This window comes from Mus musculus, chromosome 2, assembly GCF_000001635.26.
Source record: "Mus musculus strain C57BL/6J chromosome 2, GRCm38.p6 C57BL/6J".
NCBI lineage: Eukaryota > Metazoa > Chordata > Mammalia > Rodentia > Muridae > Mus > Mus musculus.
In genome coordinates, this window is record NC_000068.7 from 91,812,298 (window position 1) to 91,827,781 (window position 15,484).

General features: G+C 39.4%; 1 protein-coding gene across 4 annotated transcripts in view; it reads left to right on the forward strand.

Moving 5' to 3' along the window:
- The window catches only part of Ambra1 (autophagy/beclin 1 regulator 1), a 188,712-nt gene that overhangs the window by 82,160 nt on the left and 91,068 nt on the right, over positions 1-15,484 (forward strand). For all 4 annotated transcript variants that reach the window (NM_172669.3, NM_001080754.1, XM_006499253.2 and 1 more), the window contains 2 exons: positions 12,163-12,243; positions 12,955-13,055. In NM_172669.3, coding sequence (NP_766257.3) covers positions 12,163-12,243; positions 12,955-13,055 — 182 coding nt within the window. The remainder of the gene's footprint in view (positions 1-12,162; positions 12,244-12,954; positions 13,056-15,484) is intronic.

Below are 15,484 nucleotides of genomic sequence, written 5' to 3' on the forward strand. Positions count from 1 at the left end.
TAGCTTTCATAACTAGAAAGGATGTTATTTAGGCCTGCCCTCCCTCCCTCCCTTCTTTCCTTCCTTCTTGTTTTTTGAGACAGGGTTTTTCTGTGTAGTCCTGGCTGTCCTGGAACTTGCTCTGTAGACCAGGCTGGCCTCAAACTCAGAGATCCATCTGCCTGTTTCTGCCATCTGAGTGCTGAGATTAAAGGCCTGTGCCACTACCACCCAGTTTGGGATATTAGTTTTTTAAATAATGTTTTAACTTATGTGTATGGATGTTTTGCCTGCATGTATATCTGTGACCATCGTGGTTCCTGGTGCCCAGAGAGATCTGACTAGAGTCAGGTCTAATAGAACTGTAGTTACAGACATTGGGAGCTCCCATCTTCCATGTGGGTGGGTGCTTAGAACTGAGCCTAGGTCCTCTGCAAGAGCAACAATTGCTTTTAATTGCTGAGCCATATCTCCAACCCTCAGAAAAGAGGGATATGTGGGGGGGTGGGGTAGGGGGATGTTATACAGTCATTTTATAGTTATTTTAAAATTATGTTATTTTAATATACAGAAGCAGGTAAGGTTTTTGTGATCTGGAATCTGCCTAAATGGACACCATTAAGAGACACTGTTCTATTGTTTTTTGTTGTTGTTGTTGTTGTTTGTTTGTTTGTTTGTTTGTTTGTTTTTCTGAGCACATTACAATCTTACCTGTAAGGCCTCATATAATCCTTTCCACTCTCCCTTTTTCTAAGTCATAGATTCATTTTACTGTTCTTGAGCAGTTTTCATCCAGATGCATAAAGTCCCCAAGAAATCAGATCATGTCTTCTTTGGTTTTCTTTCATCATCAAAAATTATCAGTTACTGAAGAGTTCATATGCATAATTGTTAACTACTTATATTTATAGTATATATAAGCATATATACAGTATGTATAGTTATAGCCAAAGTATCCACCTCATATATGTATATGTAGCAATTGCTAATACTTTGCATACAGATGTAGATTATTTGCATATCTTTTTATGTATAAATAATAGATTTAAAATTTTTGTTGAATCCTTTTTAAAAATATATTATTTATTTATTATTATTTATATGAGTACACTGTAGCTGTCTGCAGACACACCAGAAGAGGGCATCATATCCTATTACAGATGGTTGTGAGCCACCAAATAGTTGCTGGGAATTGAACTCAGGACCTCTGGAAGAGCAGTCAGTGATCTTAACCACTGAGCCATCTCTCCAGCCCTGTTGAATCCCTTTAATGGCCCAACAAGAGGGCTAATAAATCATTCTCATCTGTTGTTCTTTGACTGAGGATATCACCATATCAGAGATGTATCAGATTAGAGAACAGGAATGAGTATATTTATTGTCTAAAGATCTAAAACCTTTTAACAGTGATATACAATTATATTTGGGTCCTTTCACATACTTGTTGTGGAATAGGTCTTTCCAATTTATCTTCTGGGAGGATGCCCTTGGAAATTGGTCAGGTTAAATTTTCTATTTTTTTGTAGTCTGGATTGATGACTATCTTCTAAGCACGCATCTTCTCCTGTCATTCATCTCTATCTGTTGAAGATTGAAATGGCAGGATCCCAGTGTTTATCAAAATGTACAAATAGGATGTCCAGAAACTTGCTGTCAGCAGGTCTTTTTTGAAGTCCTCAGCTAGCTGTCTTTGCATAAAGTTCACAAGCAGGGTAAAGGTGTGTCTGCCTATTGACATTACTGTCTGCCTGTGTTAAAGCTTAGACTGCTTGCTTGAATGTAGTTGTCATATAAGCATAACAAAAATCCTATTTTAATTTATAACTTTCCCATTAGATAAAGGACAGGTAGCTTACAAAAAAAGCTCGAGAAAAGTGCTTTTTTTCCAGTAGTTGCTAAGACTTGCAAGAGAATAATGTGTGTGTGTGTGTGTGTGTGTGTTTATGATAATTCTAGCTAGTCTTTATTTTTAATTAATTAAATTAAATAATAATTTAATACCAGGTTTTAGTGACAAACATTTACATGCTGAGCTATCTCACTAACCCTTGATTCTCGCTAGTCTTGAACCTTTCTTTCTTTTATCTGTTATTCTAATTATGATTCTAGAATCTTTCTCCACTCATTTCCCTGCCCTTTTAACTTCTTTTTGTAGCTGCTTTGCCTTCTGAGGCAAAGGATGAATAACCTGATCCGATACTTGCTACTGCCAGAACTAGAGATGTTTCAGATTAGATAAGCCACAAATAACTTCCTCCACACATACAGCCACTGGTAATTATACTCAGCTTCTTAAAGATCGTTGCTAGCATAGAAGAGAATAAACCCTTTCTTTATTCATGGTTTTGACACTGGGCTGTATTTGGAAAATCTCAGTGAGAACCTTAAAGTTTTCAGTTTAAGATAGAGTCTGCAGGTTAGTTAGAATTGTTTCCCCTTCCTCTCCTCTACCCTTCCTCCTTTTCTTCCTTTCTTCCCTTCTTTCTTTTTTTGGAGGGGTTGGGTGGGAACAGTAGTAGGAATTGAACCTAGGGCCTCTTGCCTGCTAGGCAGGTTACCTGATCACAGTTGGGCCCTTTGTTCTTATTTCTAGACAGTCTCACTATTGTAGCCTAGGCTAACTTGTAAGTCTTTATTTTCATGCTGCAGCCTCCCGAGTGCTGAGATTATAGGTGTGTGTACCACCATGCTCAATTTTTTAAAAAAATTTTATTTATTTTATTTATGAGTATACTGTAGCTATCTTCAGACACACCAGAAGAGGGCATCAGATCCCATTACAGATGGTTGTGAGCTACCATGTGGTTGCTGGGATTTGAACTCAGGACCTTCAGAAGAGCAGTCAGTGCTCTTAACTACTGAGCCATCCCTCCAGCCCGCTCAATTACTTTTTTTTGTTGTTTTTTGTTTTGTTTTGTTTTTCGAGACAGAGTTTCTCTGTGTAGCTCTGGCTGTCCTGGAACTCACTCTGTAGACCAGGCTGGCCTCAAACTCAGAAATCCACCTGCCTCTGCCTCCCAAGTGCTGGGATTAAAGGCATGTGCCACCACTGCCCAGCTGCTCAACTACTTTTAAATAAATACTTTTAAAAGATTTATTTACTTTATTCTTTTATACATATGTGTGTTTAGCCTGCATATATGTGTGTACCACATGTATGCCTAGTCAGAAGGAGAACATTGGACTGGAGTTTCAAAAAGTGGTTAGCTGTGAGTATTGGGTATTAAACTCAGGTCTTTCTTCTACAAGAGCACCAAGTATTAGTAGCCTTTGAGCCAACTCTCTACCCCATTTTGTTTCTGAGACAGGGTTTTGATGTATTTCCAAGGCAGATCTCAAACTTTGGAGTTTGTGTAATGTTTCCACCCAAGCTTCTCCAGTAGTTGAGACTATAAGACTATAAGCACATAGTTGAGACTATGTGCACCACCTCACCTGCCCGAGCTTCTCTTTCTCTGCTCCCCTTGCTAGGCATCTTGTGGCATATATGTTCTTAATTTTGTGTTTGGTATAGCTGAGGAGAGTTCCAAAGGCTATCAGCTCTAACATCTGGCTGAATATGACAGGAAAAGTTGTTGACCTTTAGTTTACAATATACTCTTCTTCCTCTGCCCTTTTGGTATAACTGAGATTTAGTCCAGCCTTTGGCAAAGGAACTATGTTAAAAACCACGTAAGTATTGCTTCTCATTTCAGGTGATAATCCTGAATGAGACTCCTACATTTACTTCAAATCTTGGCTAGGAATTCCATCAAAGAAGCCACATGTCTTCAGTAGTACTTGTTCTTAGTTTCTTTTCTGAGCTAGGAAGTTCCAGGATTTCTGTAGGAGCTCTTGACTTGTCTTTTATTTTATTTTATTTTATTTTTTGACTTGTCTTTAATAACAAATATAACTCAGAGCCAAGAAGAAGGGCAGCTTTTGCCATCTGAAATCGTTAGAGAGATATGGCTGTATCATTTTGAAATGGTCTTTATTTCTTCCTTTCACATATAAACTTTAGAAGTGTAAAGATGCACTATAAAGCACTATGAAGATGTTGTTCTTGCTGGGAGGTGATAGTGCACACCTTTAATCCCAGCTCTTGGAAGATGGAGGCAGGCAGATCTCTGTGAGTTTGAAAATAGACTGGTCTACAGAGCGAGTTCCAGGCAATCAGGGCTACACATAGAGAAACCCTTTTTCTAAAAACAAACAAACAAACAAACAAACAAACAACATTCAGGTGTTGTTCTTTGTAGGCTGCTAGGCAAGTGCTCAGCAAATTGCATCTGTAGCCAGGCATCAGTCTTAAAAAAATAGGGTCTTTCAATAGTTAAACTTAGGAGACAGCAAAACAAAACAAGAAAAGCATAGTTATTTTGACAGTTGGCTTTTCTTGATTCTTGATAGATGCAACTATATTAGTCACTGTAAAGTTCAAATCTATCCAAAAAGATGAGACTTGGGAGTCATAGAAGTGCAGATCTTAAGAGTTGTTTTTGCCTTTGAGATGAGCTTTATCCTATTAAGATGGTGACATTAAAACATTTTAGTTATAGAATAAAATGATCAGATTTTTATATAAGTATATGAAAGGGGGCTGGAAAGATGGTTCAGAAGTCCATAGCACTGGCTGGTCTTTTAGGGGACCCTGGCTCAGTTCCCAGAACCCACATGGCAGTTCCCAGCTATTTATAACTCCAGTTACAGGCAAGTGCCTCTGGCCTCTGTGGTCACTGCATGTACATAGTGTCCATACAAACATGCAGGCCAAACACTCATATAGACATAAACAATAAAATACAAAGTAAAAAGTACATATGTGAAGAGAGACTGTGACTTAAAGAGTTTGACCAGCTCTGCAGGAAGGAAGAACAGATTTTGGAAAAATGGGAGACTCCATGGCTTGAGCTTGATTTTGAAGACTGAATAGGACTACTTTTTGTTTTGTTTGTTTTTAAATTGCGTGGGGTTGTTGGCATAGTGGGGAAGAGTTGCATCCCACTGCATGGATGTATTGGGTTTCACCTTACCTGACTTTGGTTCTGTTTTGTTCATAGTTGTATGACCAACTTAGGTGATTGAGTTTCTGAGAATTTTCTTGTCTCTGCCTATCTCCCTAGAGGGGTACACTGGGATTCTACACCAGTGACCAGTTATGTCCTTATATTGTCTCCAGCAGAAGGTGTAGCCCAGATTAAAGGTGTGTTCCGCCACACCTTTAATCCCAGATGAAAGGCGTAGCCCAGATTAAAGGTGTGTTCCTTAAACTCGGAGATTCAATCTTCTGGAATCCATTGCCATTATGGCTCAAGATCTCCATACCAAGATCCAGATAAGGATCTCCAAGCCTCCAGATAAGGGTCACTGGTGAGCCTTCCAATTCTGGATTGTAGTTCATTCCAAATATAGTCAAGTTGACAACCAGGAATAACCACTACAATCCACCCCTTGTCAACTTGACACAAATAATATCTCATGTTCACATGAAACAGTAACAAGGTTGTGAATACGCCTAACATGATATAACTATCCCTCGTACAATCGCAAACGCATTTGTCAATTTACAAGGGGGCATTCATATTACTTTATAATCCTCGTTTCTGCAACTGGTTACGTGGCCTTAATTGGTATTATCTAGTTTTAACATGGGTTCTGGGGATCCAAACTCAGGTTGTTGGGCTTTCGTAGCAGTACTTACCCGCTGAGCCATTTCCCCACCCCCTGGACTTTGAAAGATGAATCTGTGAGGATGGTGTAGAAAGAATATGCTAGATAAAGGCAATAACAAAGTAAAAGCTCAGAAACAGATTTTACTCAAGGTTTATTCAGAAGCTTGAATAGATCTCTGTGTAGAGCTATAGTGTGCTGGTGATTGAGAAAGATCAGAAAACTGAGAACTGTGAAGGGCTTGCAATGTATGGCAGAAAATTTGGATTGTGTGTTGACTTGGCCTCCTGAGTAGGGGCATTACAAGTATAGGTCACTATGCAAGCGTACTTGATGTTTTCCAAGACTGAGAGGCCTATTTGTGGGTGTCTTTGTAAAGACAGCCATGTCATCTACTTCTCCAAATAGAATGCTTCCTCAGCCTTTATTAAATATGTGCTATAGGAAGCTAACTGAACAACCCTGATTAAGGTGATACAATGTGACAAGTCAACTGATGAAGAACTAGTTCAGTAGTGATGGGCTAGTATAAGTGAAGATGTTTTAAATATTTATTGTGAAAGTCCTTAGTGTTTTCATCGTAGATACCCTTTTAAAAACGAAAACCAGGGTCTTATTTTGTAGCCTTAGGGATTGCCCTGTTTCTGCCTCTGGAATAATGGGACTAAAGATGCTCACCATCATGCTTATCTGGGTGTCAAATTTTTGTTGTTGTTTTTCAAGCCTGGTTTTTTGTATGATGCTGAGGCTGAACCTGAATTTCTGGGCTCATATGATTGGCCTGACTGGGCCTCCTGAGTAGGGGCATTACAAGTGTAGGCCACTATGCAAGCGTACTTGATGTTTTCCAAGACTGAGAGGCCTATTTGTCGATGTCTTTGTAAAGACAGCCATGTCATCTACTTCTCCAAATAGAATACTTCCTCAGTCTTTGATTACTATTACTGGAGACCATTTTGAAGTAAGTATTTGTAAGTTAACAAGTGATCCTTAGAACATCATTGCTTGCAATTGGAATCTTTTATTATTGTTGCTAGCTCTGTTGACTGGGTTCTAGTCTTGGTTGAGCCTCTGCTGTAGAAAGCTTGGAACATCTAACTGAGAAGTTTGGATTTTGTATGTATTTGGGGCAGCCATTATTCAGTTTTTTTTTTTTTTGTTTTTTGTTTTTTGTTTTTAATTTAGGCAGCAAACTCTAAAAAAACAGTGGCTGGGGGGGACCTACTTTGGAAAGTGTACTGATGTAGAAGAACAAGTTTGAGAACAAGTCCTATTCCCAAGGTCCCAGTGTCTGATAGTAAAGGAAATTGAACAACACTGGTGCTTCTTTTAACCTTGAGGTTCTTGGATCTCTATTGGTGTTAACTGCCTTAGAAGATTTCCCTTGATACTCAGCAAAGAGAAAATAATGAGAATTCTCAGAAAGTAAGAGGGCCTCCTGAAGAGGAAGAGGGAAAAGCTATCTAGTGCTTGTCAAGCCTCAATATGTTTCCAAAATATCTACTTATGCACTACTACTTCTTTACCAAGGATTATGACCTGTTGCTTACAAATGTGTAACATTGCTTGACAGCTAAAGAAATCCTCTTTCTGAAAATATAAAGTACCTTATGAATGTTTATTTTGGGTTATGGAGAATAAGAAATGAGCAAAGGAAAGTAGAATATATCTAGATTGTGCCTGGGCTGAAAATGGAAAAATACAGACAGAAAGAATGAAAAATACAGCCAGGAAATACAGGGAGGAAGACATTACCTCTTAGATTTATATGTTGTTTTATCAGAAAATGCACAATATGAATATAAATTTGCATAATGTAGGCAAATGAGATTAGGAGGTAGAATAAGGGAGGACAAGAATTTGTAGATTATAATTATCTCATATTACTTTTCCTTGGAGAAATCTAAGGCTCTGTTGTTCCAGGAGACGTGCATTGTTAGGTTTCTTACAAAGGATGTCAACTGGGACAAAAATTTAAGATCTTTGTAAGTGTCGTCTCTGGAAATAGAGGCTGTGCCTCAGTTTCTAATAGGAGCTAGTAAGAAAAGGACTTGACCAAGATCACTGTGCCATTCAGAGACAGAAATGCTAAGTAGGTCTTCTGATATTTGTTCTTAGACACACTTTCTTTTTAAATATTTAGCAAAATCAACAGTACTGTTGGGAAGACAATGACCTTTTGAGCTTTTTGATGGAATAGATTCATCCTCAAGGCTCATGTCAGAGCTCTGTTTGTCTGAGGAACAATGACAACCTGACTGTCTGGTGAGGGCTCAGACAACAGCCTGTAGGGATATTTTTTATTCCTTTAAATTATGGTCTTTCTTTGAAGCTCTTGATCCTGGGCATCTAGCAGATTGCTGTTGTGTCTCTCTTTTGTCCTGAAGATGTGTTGCCTTTCATTCAACACATGTCTTAGAAGCTTGTTTGAAGGATTTTTTTTTTCTTTATAAAATAATTTGAAACAAAATTTTAGTCGTTCCCCCACCCAAAAAAATACCCCACTGAGAGTTAATCAAAGATGCATAGAGTTCAACAACTGGGAAGGCCATTAATAGTACAGTCAGTTTCTATCCTGCTGTCTTAAATGCAACTTCTGAATGTTAAAATTGATGAGGATTTCTCTGATGTTTTCTTAAAAAGTAGTCCTTCTTGGTGGAAAGATTGTACTAGCATATTTGTGTACTTTGTTCTTCATTTCTTTCCCATAAAAGGTTGTTGGCTATCTTATGTTAGAGCCTAGTTTTTAGCACTTGCTACTATTGCTAATGTCAACCAACTGTAGATCTGTTCATCTGGCATTATCTTCAGTCCCGTTTTGACTTATTTCACTGCTTTCTAACTCTTGCAGCTTGCTTTCCGCTGACCTTGTGTTAGCAGTGAAGTGAATGGCAGGCTCCTCGTCTTCTTAAAATATCTTATTTTAAGTGCATCTAATTCTTTTGGTCTTTTCTTGGAACTCTTGTCATTATCTTTCTCTCAAATCTCCCATGCACAAAATTTGTTCTTCTATCCCCAGTTGCCTCTAAACCCCCTTCTTTCTAGGCAATAAAATCAGTTATTTCTCTCATCTTTAGTTTATTTGGAGCTGTGTCAAAATTATTTTCCCGTCTAGTCACCCACTTTGGCTTTTGGACATTCTGATCATTGCTACCTTGACACATTCTTTCTTTTCAAGGTTTATCCTGTTAGTAACCATTTGTGCTGCTTATCTCTCATGCTGTTTTCTCCTAGACGGTTTTGCTGGTTTCTCCCTTAACATCTCATTTGTGTGTTTCTCATATTTCATATTTTCCTAATAATCCTGGTTCCTGTGCTGTCCTTTTTCTCTGTTGCTGCTGGAGTCCTAACACTGAATTCCGAGGCTTACCTGCATGGTGTTGAGTTACTACTCAGCTCCTGCTTACCCATCCTTAGCCAGAATGCTAAGATTAAGACCTGCATAGAGCTTTCCACTCACTTGTATGCTGTTCCATAATGCCATCCATTTGAGAATGTGCCTATATCTGAGCTAGCTATGCTTACTGTCTGTCTCTGTCTCTCTGTGATTAGTGATTGGGTCTTACTATGCAGCCCAGACTGGTCTCCTGAGTACTGGGATCACTATATATGTCTCACCATACCTGATTTGATCTTATTTTTCCTTTATATATCATATTTCAGTAGTCTAAACATTTTAAAGCTATTACCTGTGGCTGTATTTCAGCCCACCCTCCCCATTTCTTTAGTTGGTGTTTATTTGTATGTGTGTGCGCGCGCATGTGTACACATTATAGCACTAAAATTACTACTTTTGCCCCCCTTTTAAATGTTATTTATTTTATAAGCATTGATTGGTGTTTTGCCTGAATGCATGTCTGTATGAGGCTATTAGATCCCATGGGGCTTGAGTTACAGACAGTTGTAAGTTTCCATGTGGGTCCTGGAAATTGAACACTGGTCCTCTGGAAGAGCAGCCAGTGTTCTTAACCACTGATCCATCTCTCCAGCCCCTATCCCCTCTTTTTTTAAAAAAATAGAAAGAATAACTGCATTTAGGTTTTAGGCTTTAAAATAGCAAAAAGAGGTTTGTGATAATATGTATTGTAAGAGTCAAACATTTCCCCACTCATCCTTGTCACTTGTCATCCTTATTTCTCACCAGGCTTTATGCTCTCTCAAAAAGCATTGCACCTCATCAGTACTGTCCACTACCCTGCCCTTCATATCTGTATTCACAGATAATAGTCCCATGTTACCCGAAAAGGTGGATCTATGGACTTGTAGGAACGTGAGTCAGCTCCACAGGTGATTTGTAGGAAGAACAGCTCAGTCCAGAGCCATGGGATAGAATCTACCCTATAATGCTGCTATCTAGCTTTGTTTTCAGTCTTCTTAAGGCCTGGGGGCCTCTCTATGTTCCTTTCATGTCACACTTTTAAACTTTAAAATGTTTTCTAAATGCCTTTCATGATAATTGTTTACAATCATTAATAAATTCATAATAACAAATGCTATCATTACTCTAGTTGTACTTTTAATTGGTACTTTAACTTATCATAACCAAAATCATATATTTGAAAAATAACAATATTTAGAGCTGTCTTATTTGTTTAATATTCAGCTTCTTTGTGCGCATGTTAGGAGCTCTGCAATAATTATATTTATGCAGCTTCTGATATATTTGTGTATATGTGGATGTGTGTGTACATGTGTATTATGTACCTCTGTGTATATGTAGATGTAGACATCTGTTGAGGAGGATGTGTGCACACGCTCCTGCGATTGGCTTGAAGATGATGTTGAGTATCTTCCTTGGTTGTTCCTTTACTTTTTGTTAAGGCAGGGTCTCCTGATGAACCCATAGCTCCCTGAATCTGGTTAACCTAGCTAGTTAGCCAGCTTGCCTTTGGGACCCTCTGTCTGCCTCCACAGCCCTAGCAGTATAAGCTCCTCTATACCAGCCCAGCCCTTTTTTTTTTTTTTTTTTTTTTGGTAAATAATAAATGATTTATTTATTTTGTATACAAAATGTTCTGACTTGATGGCTAGATGAGGGCACCAGAGCTCATTGTAGATGGTTATGAGCCACCATGTGGTTGCTGGGAATTAAACTCGGAACCCCTGGAAGAACAGCCAGTGCTCTTAACCTCCAAGCCATCTCTCCAGCCCCCAAGCCCAGCTTTTATATGACTTCTGATGATCTGAACTCCATTCCTCATGCTTACATGGCAAACTTGTCTTTCTCCTTATCCTTCCTTTTATACCCAGAGTTTCAAGTCAACAGAATACAATATCTTCGGAAAACAAGAGTGTATCTTTTCATTGGGATGGGGGACCCAAATACTTCTATCGGATCAGCTTTCAATAGCCTTGGTATTGATTGCTCTTAATGTGTGAAACCCTTAAAAGCTTTTGTTTCTAGCTGGTACAGCTCCCAGTGGGCCACCTAAAAGCCAAAGTGTTTAAGGTTGTTTCCAGGGCTAGATTGAAGATTATCTCATTGATTTGAAGATAATTCAAAGAGAGAATTCAGATATCCCAAGTCAGGCTTTCAGAGGTTCATGTACTTCTTGATTTGCTTAAGCAGCTAATTAACTGCTCTGTCCAGCCAGTGCCCTTTAAGTTATTGTTTCTTTGATGTGGTGGAAACTTAAGCCACAAGAAGTTCCTTTCCTCTTTTCTTGTAGGAAACAGTAAAATGCAGTGAAGAGATCCAAAGCTCTTTCCTGAATCATCAACTACATTCTAGCCTGTGACCTTGGATTTACCTGTCTGATTCTTTAGTTTCCTTATGTAAAATCAGACTAATAACACCTCATGGAATAGCTAGAGATTAAATAGGATGTTAACAACACTGAACTTAGCAGGCACTTAATAAATGGTGCTTAAACATCTATAATAAAAAATTTTTTTCAAATGACGTTGTTTAGGAGTGCATTTTTCATCATGGCCAGTTTTCAAAGAAGGAACTGTGGACTTTTTCTTATTTCTGTCTTTCTGCCCTCTTGCCTTTTTCATGATACTAAGGAATGAACGTGAGACCTTGCATATGCCAGGCAGGCAAGAGCTGTCACACTGAGTTACATCTCTAGCTTCCAACCCCCATCTCTCTCTGTCAGTCTTTCTGCCAAGGGGGTCAAATGAAGAAAAAGGTATTCCTGGGCAAGATGTGGCAATGCATGCCATTAGCCTCAGCACTCAGGATGCAGAGGCAGGTGGATCTCTGAATTTGAGGCCACCTTGGTCTACACAGTGAGTTTCAGGACAGCCAGGGCTACATAGAGGGACTCTGTCTTAAAAATTAAAGGAAAGAATAAATTCTTATGTAGCCTTTCCAGATTCTAAGATTTCAGATACTACGGGGTTCAAAGACCACATTGACTCAGACCTGCTTTTGGGTACTGAATTAAAGTTAGTCAATAGGTAACTGCTTACTTTGGATTCCTTTCCTGAGTGTAGGACTTTAGTTTGCAGATGCTTAGTTTTGGTGGCAGGTGAATAATTCTGCTTCAGTAACTGTCTTATATGTAGTCTCTCTGTTTTCTCCAGGGACAATGGTGACAGATCTAGGCACCGAGCTCCCCGAAATGCCCGAATGTCTGCACCTTCACTTGGACGATTTGTTCCAAGGTAAGAACTGGGTTGTAAATATTGACGGATCCTTGATGAATGCCTAAGGTTTCATTTTTGTGTGTTTGGATTACTTTGGCTTTATAGAGCTGGAACTGGGACCCAGGGCCTTCCACATACTAGAGAGGCACACTGCCTCTGAGCTACACCAACCTCTGGCCTTTGGATTACCCATATATAGAATTCTCTCCTAGCCTCTATATTCTGGTCCTGCCATTTAAACATTTCATGGGAGATTATTAGCCACAGTGCCTAGAGATAGAAAAATGGCACCAAGAGCATACTGTTCAAAGTCTGTCAGAGTCTCTCTTTGTAGTTCTAGTTGGCCTGAACTCATCATGTAGACTGGGCTGGCCTGGAACTCATGTATCTACCTGCTGTGCCTGTGATTGCTGGGGTTAAAGGCGTGCATTACTCCTGACTAACATTACTTTAGAAGAAGGTCAGTAAGGAGTCACACATTTATAAAAGGACAAATCCTATAGATTTTATGGATTTTTAGTTAGTATATCCCTTAGGCTATATTTTGTTATAACGTATCTTTTGGGACCCAGTCTGGTCTTGAACTTGCAATCCTTCCTTAGTCTTCCATCTTTATAAACCATGCCATTTATGCCCAGCCTTACTTAGCCAACGATTTTGAAACTGTAGTTTTTCCTCTGTTGTTTGGTAGTATTTAGTTGGCTTTTTACATGTGATTCCTTCTTACAGGCGTTTTTTGCTGCCTGAGTACTTGCCTTATGCTGGGATTTTTCATGAACGTGGACAGCCTGGCTTGGCTACTCATTCTTCTGTTAACAGGGTCCTGGCAGGTAAGGAAATATTTCTTTGGATTTTGAAATTGTGAAAGGCAGGAAGCTAAAAAGTCTTCCTCTTTCCCCTCTTTTGATACAACAGTTTCTTCGAATTGGTTGAAGCTCTGTTGAGTGTTAGATGCGTTTCTTACCTCCAGACAAGAATCAGTACAGCTGAAAAACTGTTTCTCTTGTCTAGTTCTACTTCCTTTAGGCCCTTTTGTGAAAACAAACAAAAAAGGAGCGGGGAGCCAGGGAAGAAGGGAAAAAACTTTTTTTCCCCAAGACAGCATTAGCTATCCTGGAACTCATTCTGTAGACCAGGCTAACTTCAAACTAAGATCCACAAACCTCTGCCTCCCAAATGCTGTGATTAAAGGCTCACATACTGACTGTCTCGGAAAGAGAATTTTTAAAAACCATTTGTTTCTTAATATAGATAAGTAACTCCTGGCTGTGCTTTAATTGGGTGATAAAGGTGTCTTGTTCATGGTTCAGTTGGTGAGATAGTCATGAGCTAGATCCTGTGATTTTAATTAAGAGCCTAATGCACAGGTCTCTACCCATTTGCTTCTGCCAGCCCGTGGAGATTCCAGGCACTGGCACTGGAATGGAATGAGGAAGGAGGAGGGAGGAAACTTGTGGAGGCAGCTCAGAACTCCACAGGGTAGAGAGAGGCTGAGCAAGCTCTGCTGCAGAAGTTTATGATGGGGGGTCCCTTTAGTGACCCATGTTTTAGGGCGTAGAGGTATGGTGTGACCAATTTCTGAGACATTGTATGCAGCTGCTTTTGGACAGTCTCCAGAAAAGGGAACAAAGCAGAAATCTACTTTTTGTGGTGAAGATTGTTTCTTTCTTTCTTTCTTTCTTTCTTTCTTTCTTTTTTTTTTTTGATTTATTTATTTATTATATGTAAGTACACTGTAGCTATCTTCAGACACTCCAGAAGAGGGAGTCAGATCTCATTGTGAGCCACCATGTGGTTGCTGGGATTTGAACTCCTGACCTTCAGAAGAGCAGTCGGGTGCTCTTACCCACTGAGCCATCTCACCAGCCCCAAGATCGTTTCTTCATTGCATTCTTTGTCACCTTCCCATCGCTTTCACCACCAACTATTATGTCTGAAAAGACAGAAAAGGAATTCTATTAGGCATATATTTAAAGGGTCTTTATTAGAAAAATTTAAATGGCATTCTGTTCTGGAAAACCTGGGCTGTGTGATGATTAAAGGTAGAAAGGCAGCCAGTGTGAAGATTTCACTGGGGGACAATGAGAATGTAGCACACTGTTAGCTTTGGTTCAGAGATACACTCTCCACCCACATCCGTCTGCCCATCCCCCGCCCCTTTCTTTTCCTTCCCTTTCCCTCTTTCCCTTTCTTTTTCTTTTCATTTTTTTAAAATGTAACATAGTCTCACTATGTACCTGAAGCCTGGAATTTGCTATGTAGACCAGGCTGATCTCTGACTCCCAAGTGCTGAGATCAAAGGTCGGTACGCATCTCTAAACCCAGGTGCTTGAGGGAGTTTTTGTTTTGTTTTGAGGCAAAGTCTCACTATCTGTCTTTGATTGGGTTAGAACTTGCTTTGTAGATCAACCTTCCCTTGAACTCATAGAGATCTGCCTTATTCTTCCTTCCGAAACTGGGAATAAAGGCCTGAACCACCATGCCCAACTTTATTACAATGCTGTTTTGGCAGCTGGCAGACCATAGGATCTGGTCTTCCCCTTGACCTAACATAAAATCCCAGAATCCCACAATCCTCAGGAGGTTCTCTGCCAGACATTAGGGCTTCATACATAGGCCCTGGTCTGGTAGGTGAACTGATTATTCCAACCTCCAGATAACCGTTGAAAGATGACTCTAGCCCTAGTTGTTAAACAGTGGATTTGTGCCTCTCCGTGCATGTGGCAATGGTTGAAGGCTTGTGAAAGATAACCACTAACCATTTGCTGCCAGGCAATGATACCAAAGAGTTCTTCTGCCCTCTTTTTTGTTCCAAACATCTGTCTTGGTCACTCCATACCACATATCTTGCTTTTCTGCCAGCAAAATCTGTTTCCTTGGTATTAAAAGAGCTTTAAAAAAAATTACAGCTGTATAGTTTTTCTTTTTTTTCCTTTGCTCTAGTAATTCTGTACCTTTACATTCCATTCCCTACTTTCTGACCAGTGGCCTGATCCCTGCAGACCTGTTTGCTTTTACAGATGCATTTGACTGTAAGAGGGTATGTTGTAACGTTTTATAGGTTATGTATGGGTATGACATCTACAGGGAAAATTTGTCTATCAAATGATTCCAAATGTCACCAAGAGAAGAAAATCTAGATATCTAGAACCTTATGCCTGAGTTAGCAGTTCTTTTCATCATTAATACTCATTTTCTCAATATCAATATTAGCATGCCTATTGGGACTTCCTCTGAAGCTGTCATCATGTATAGATAT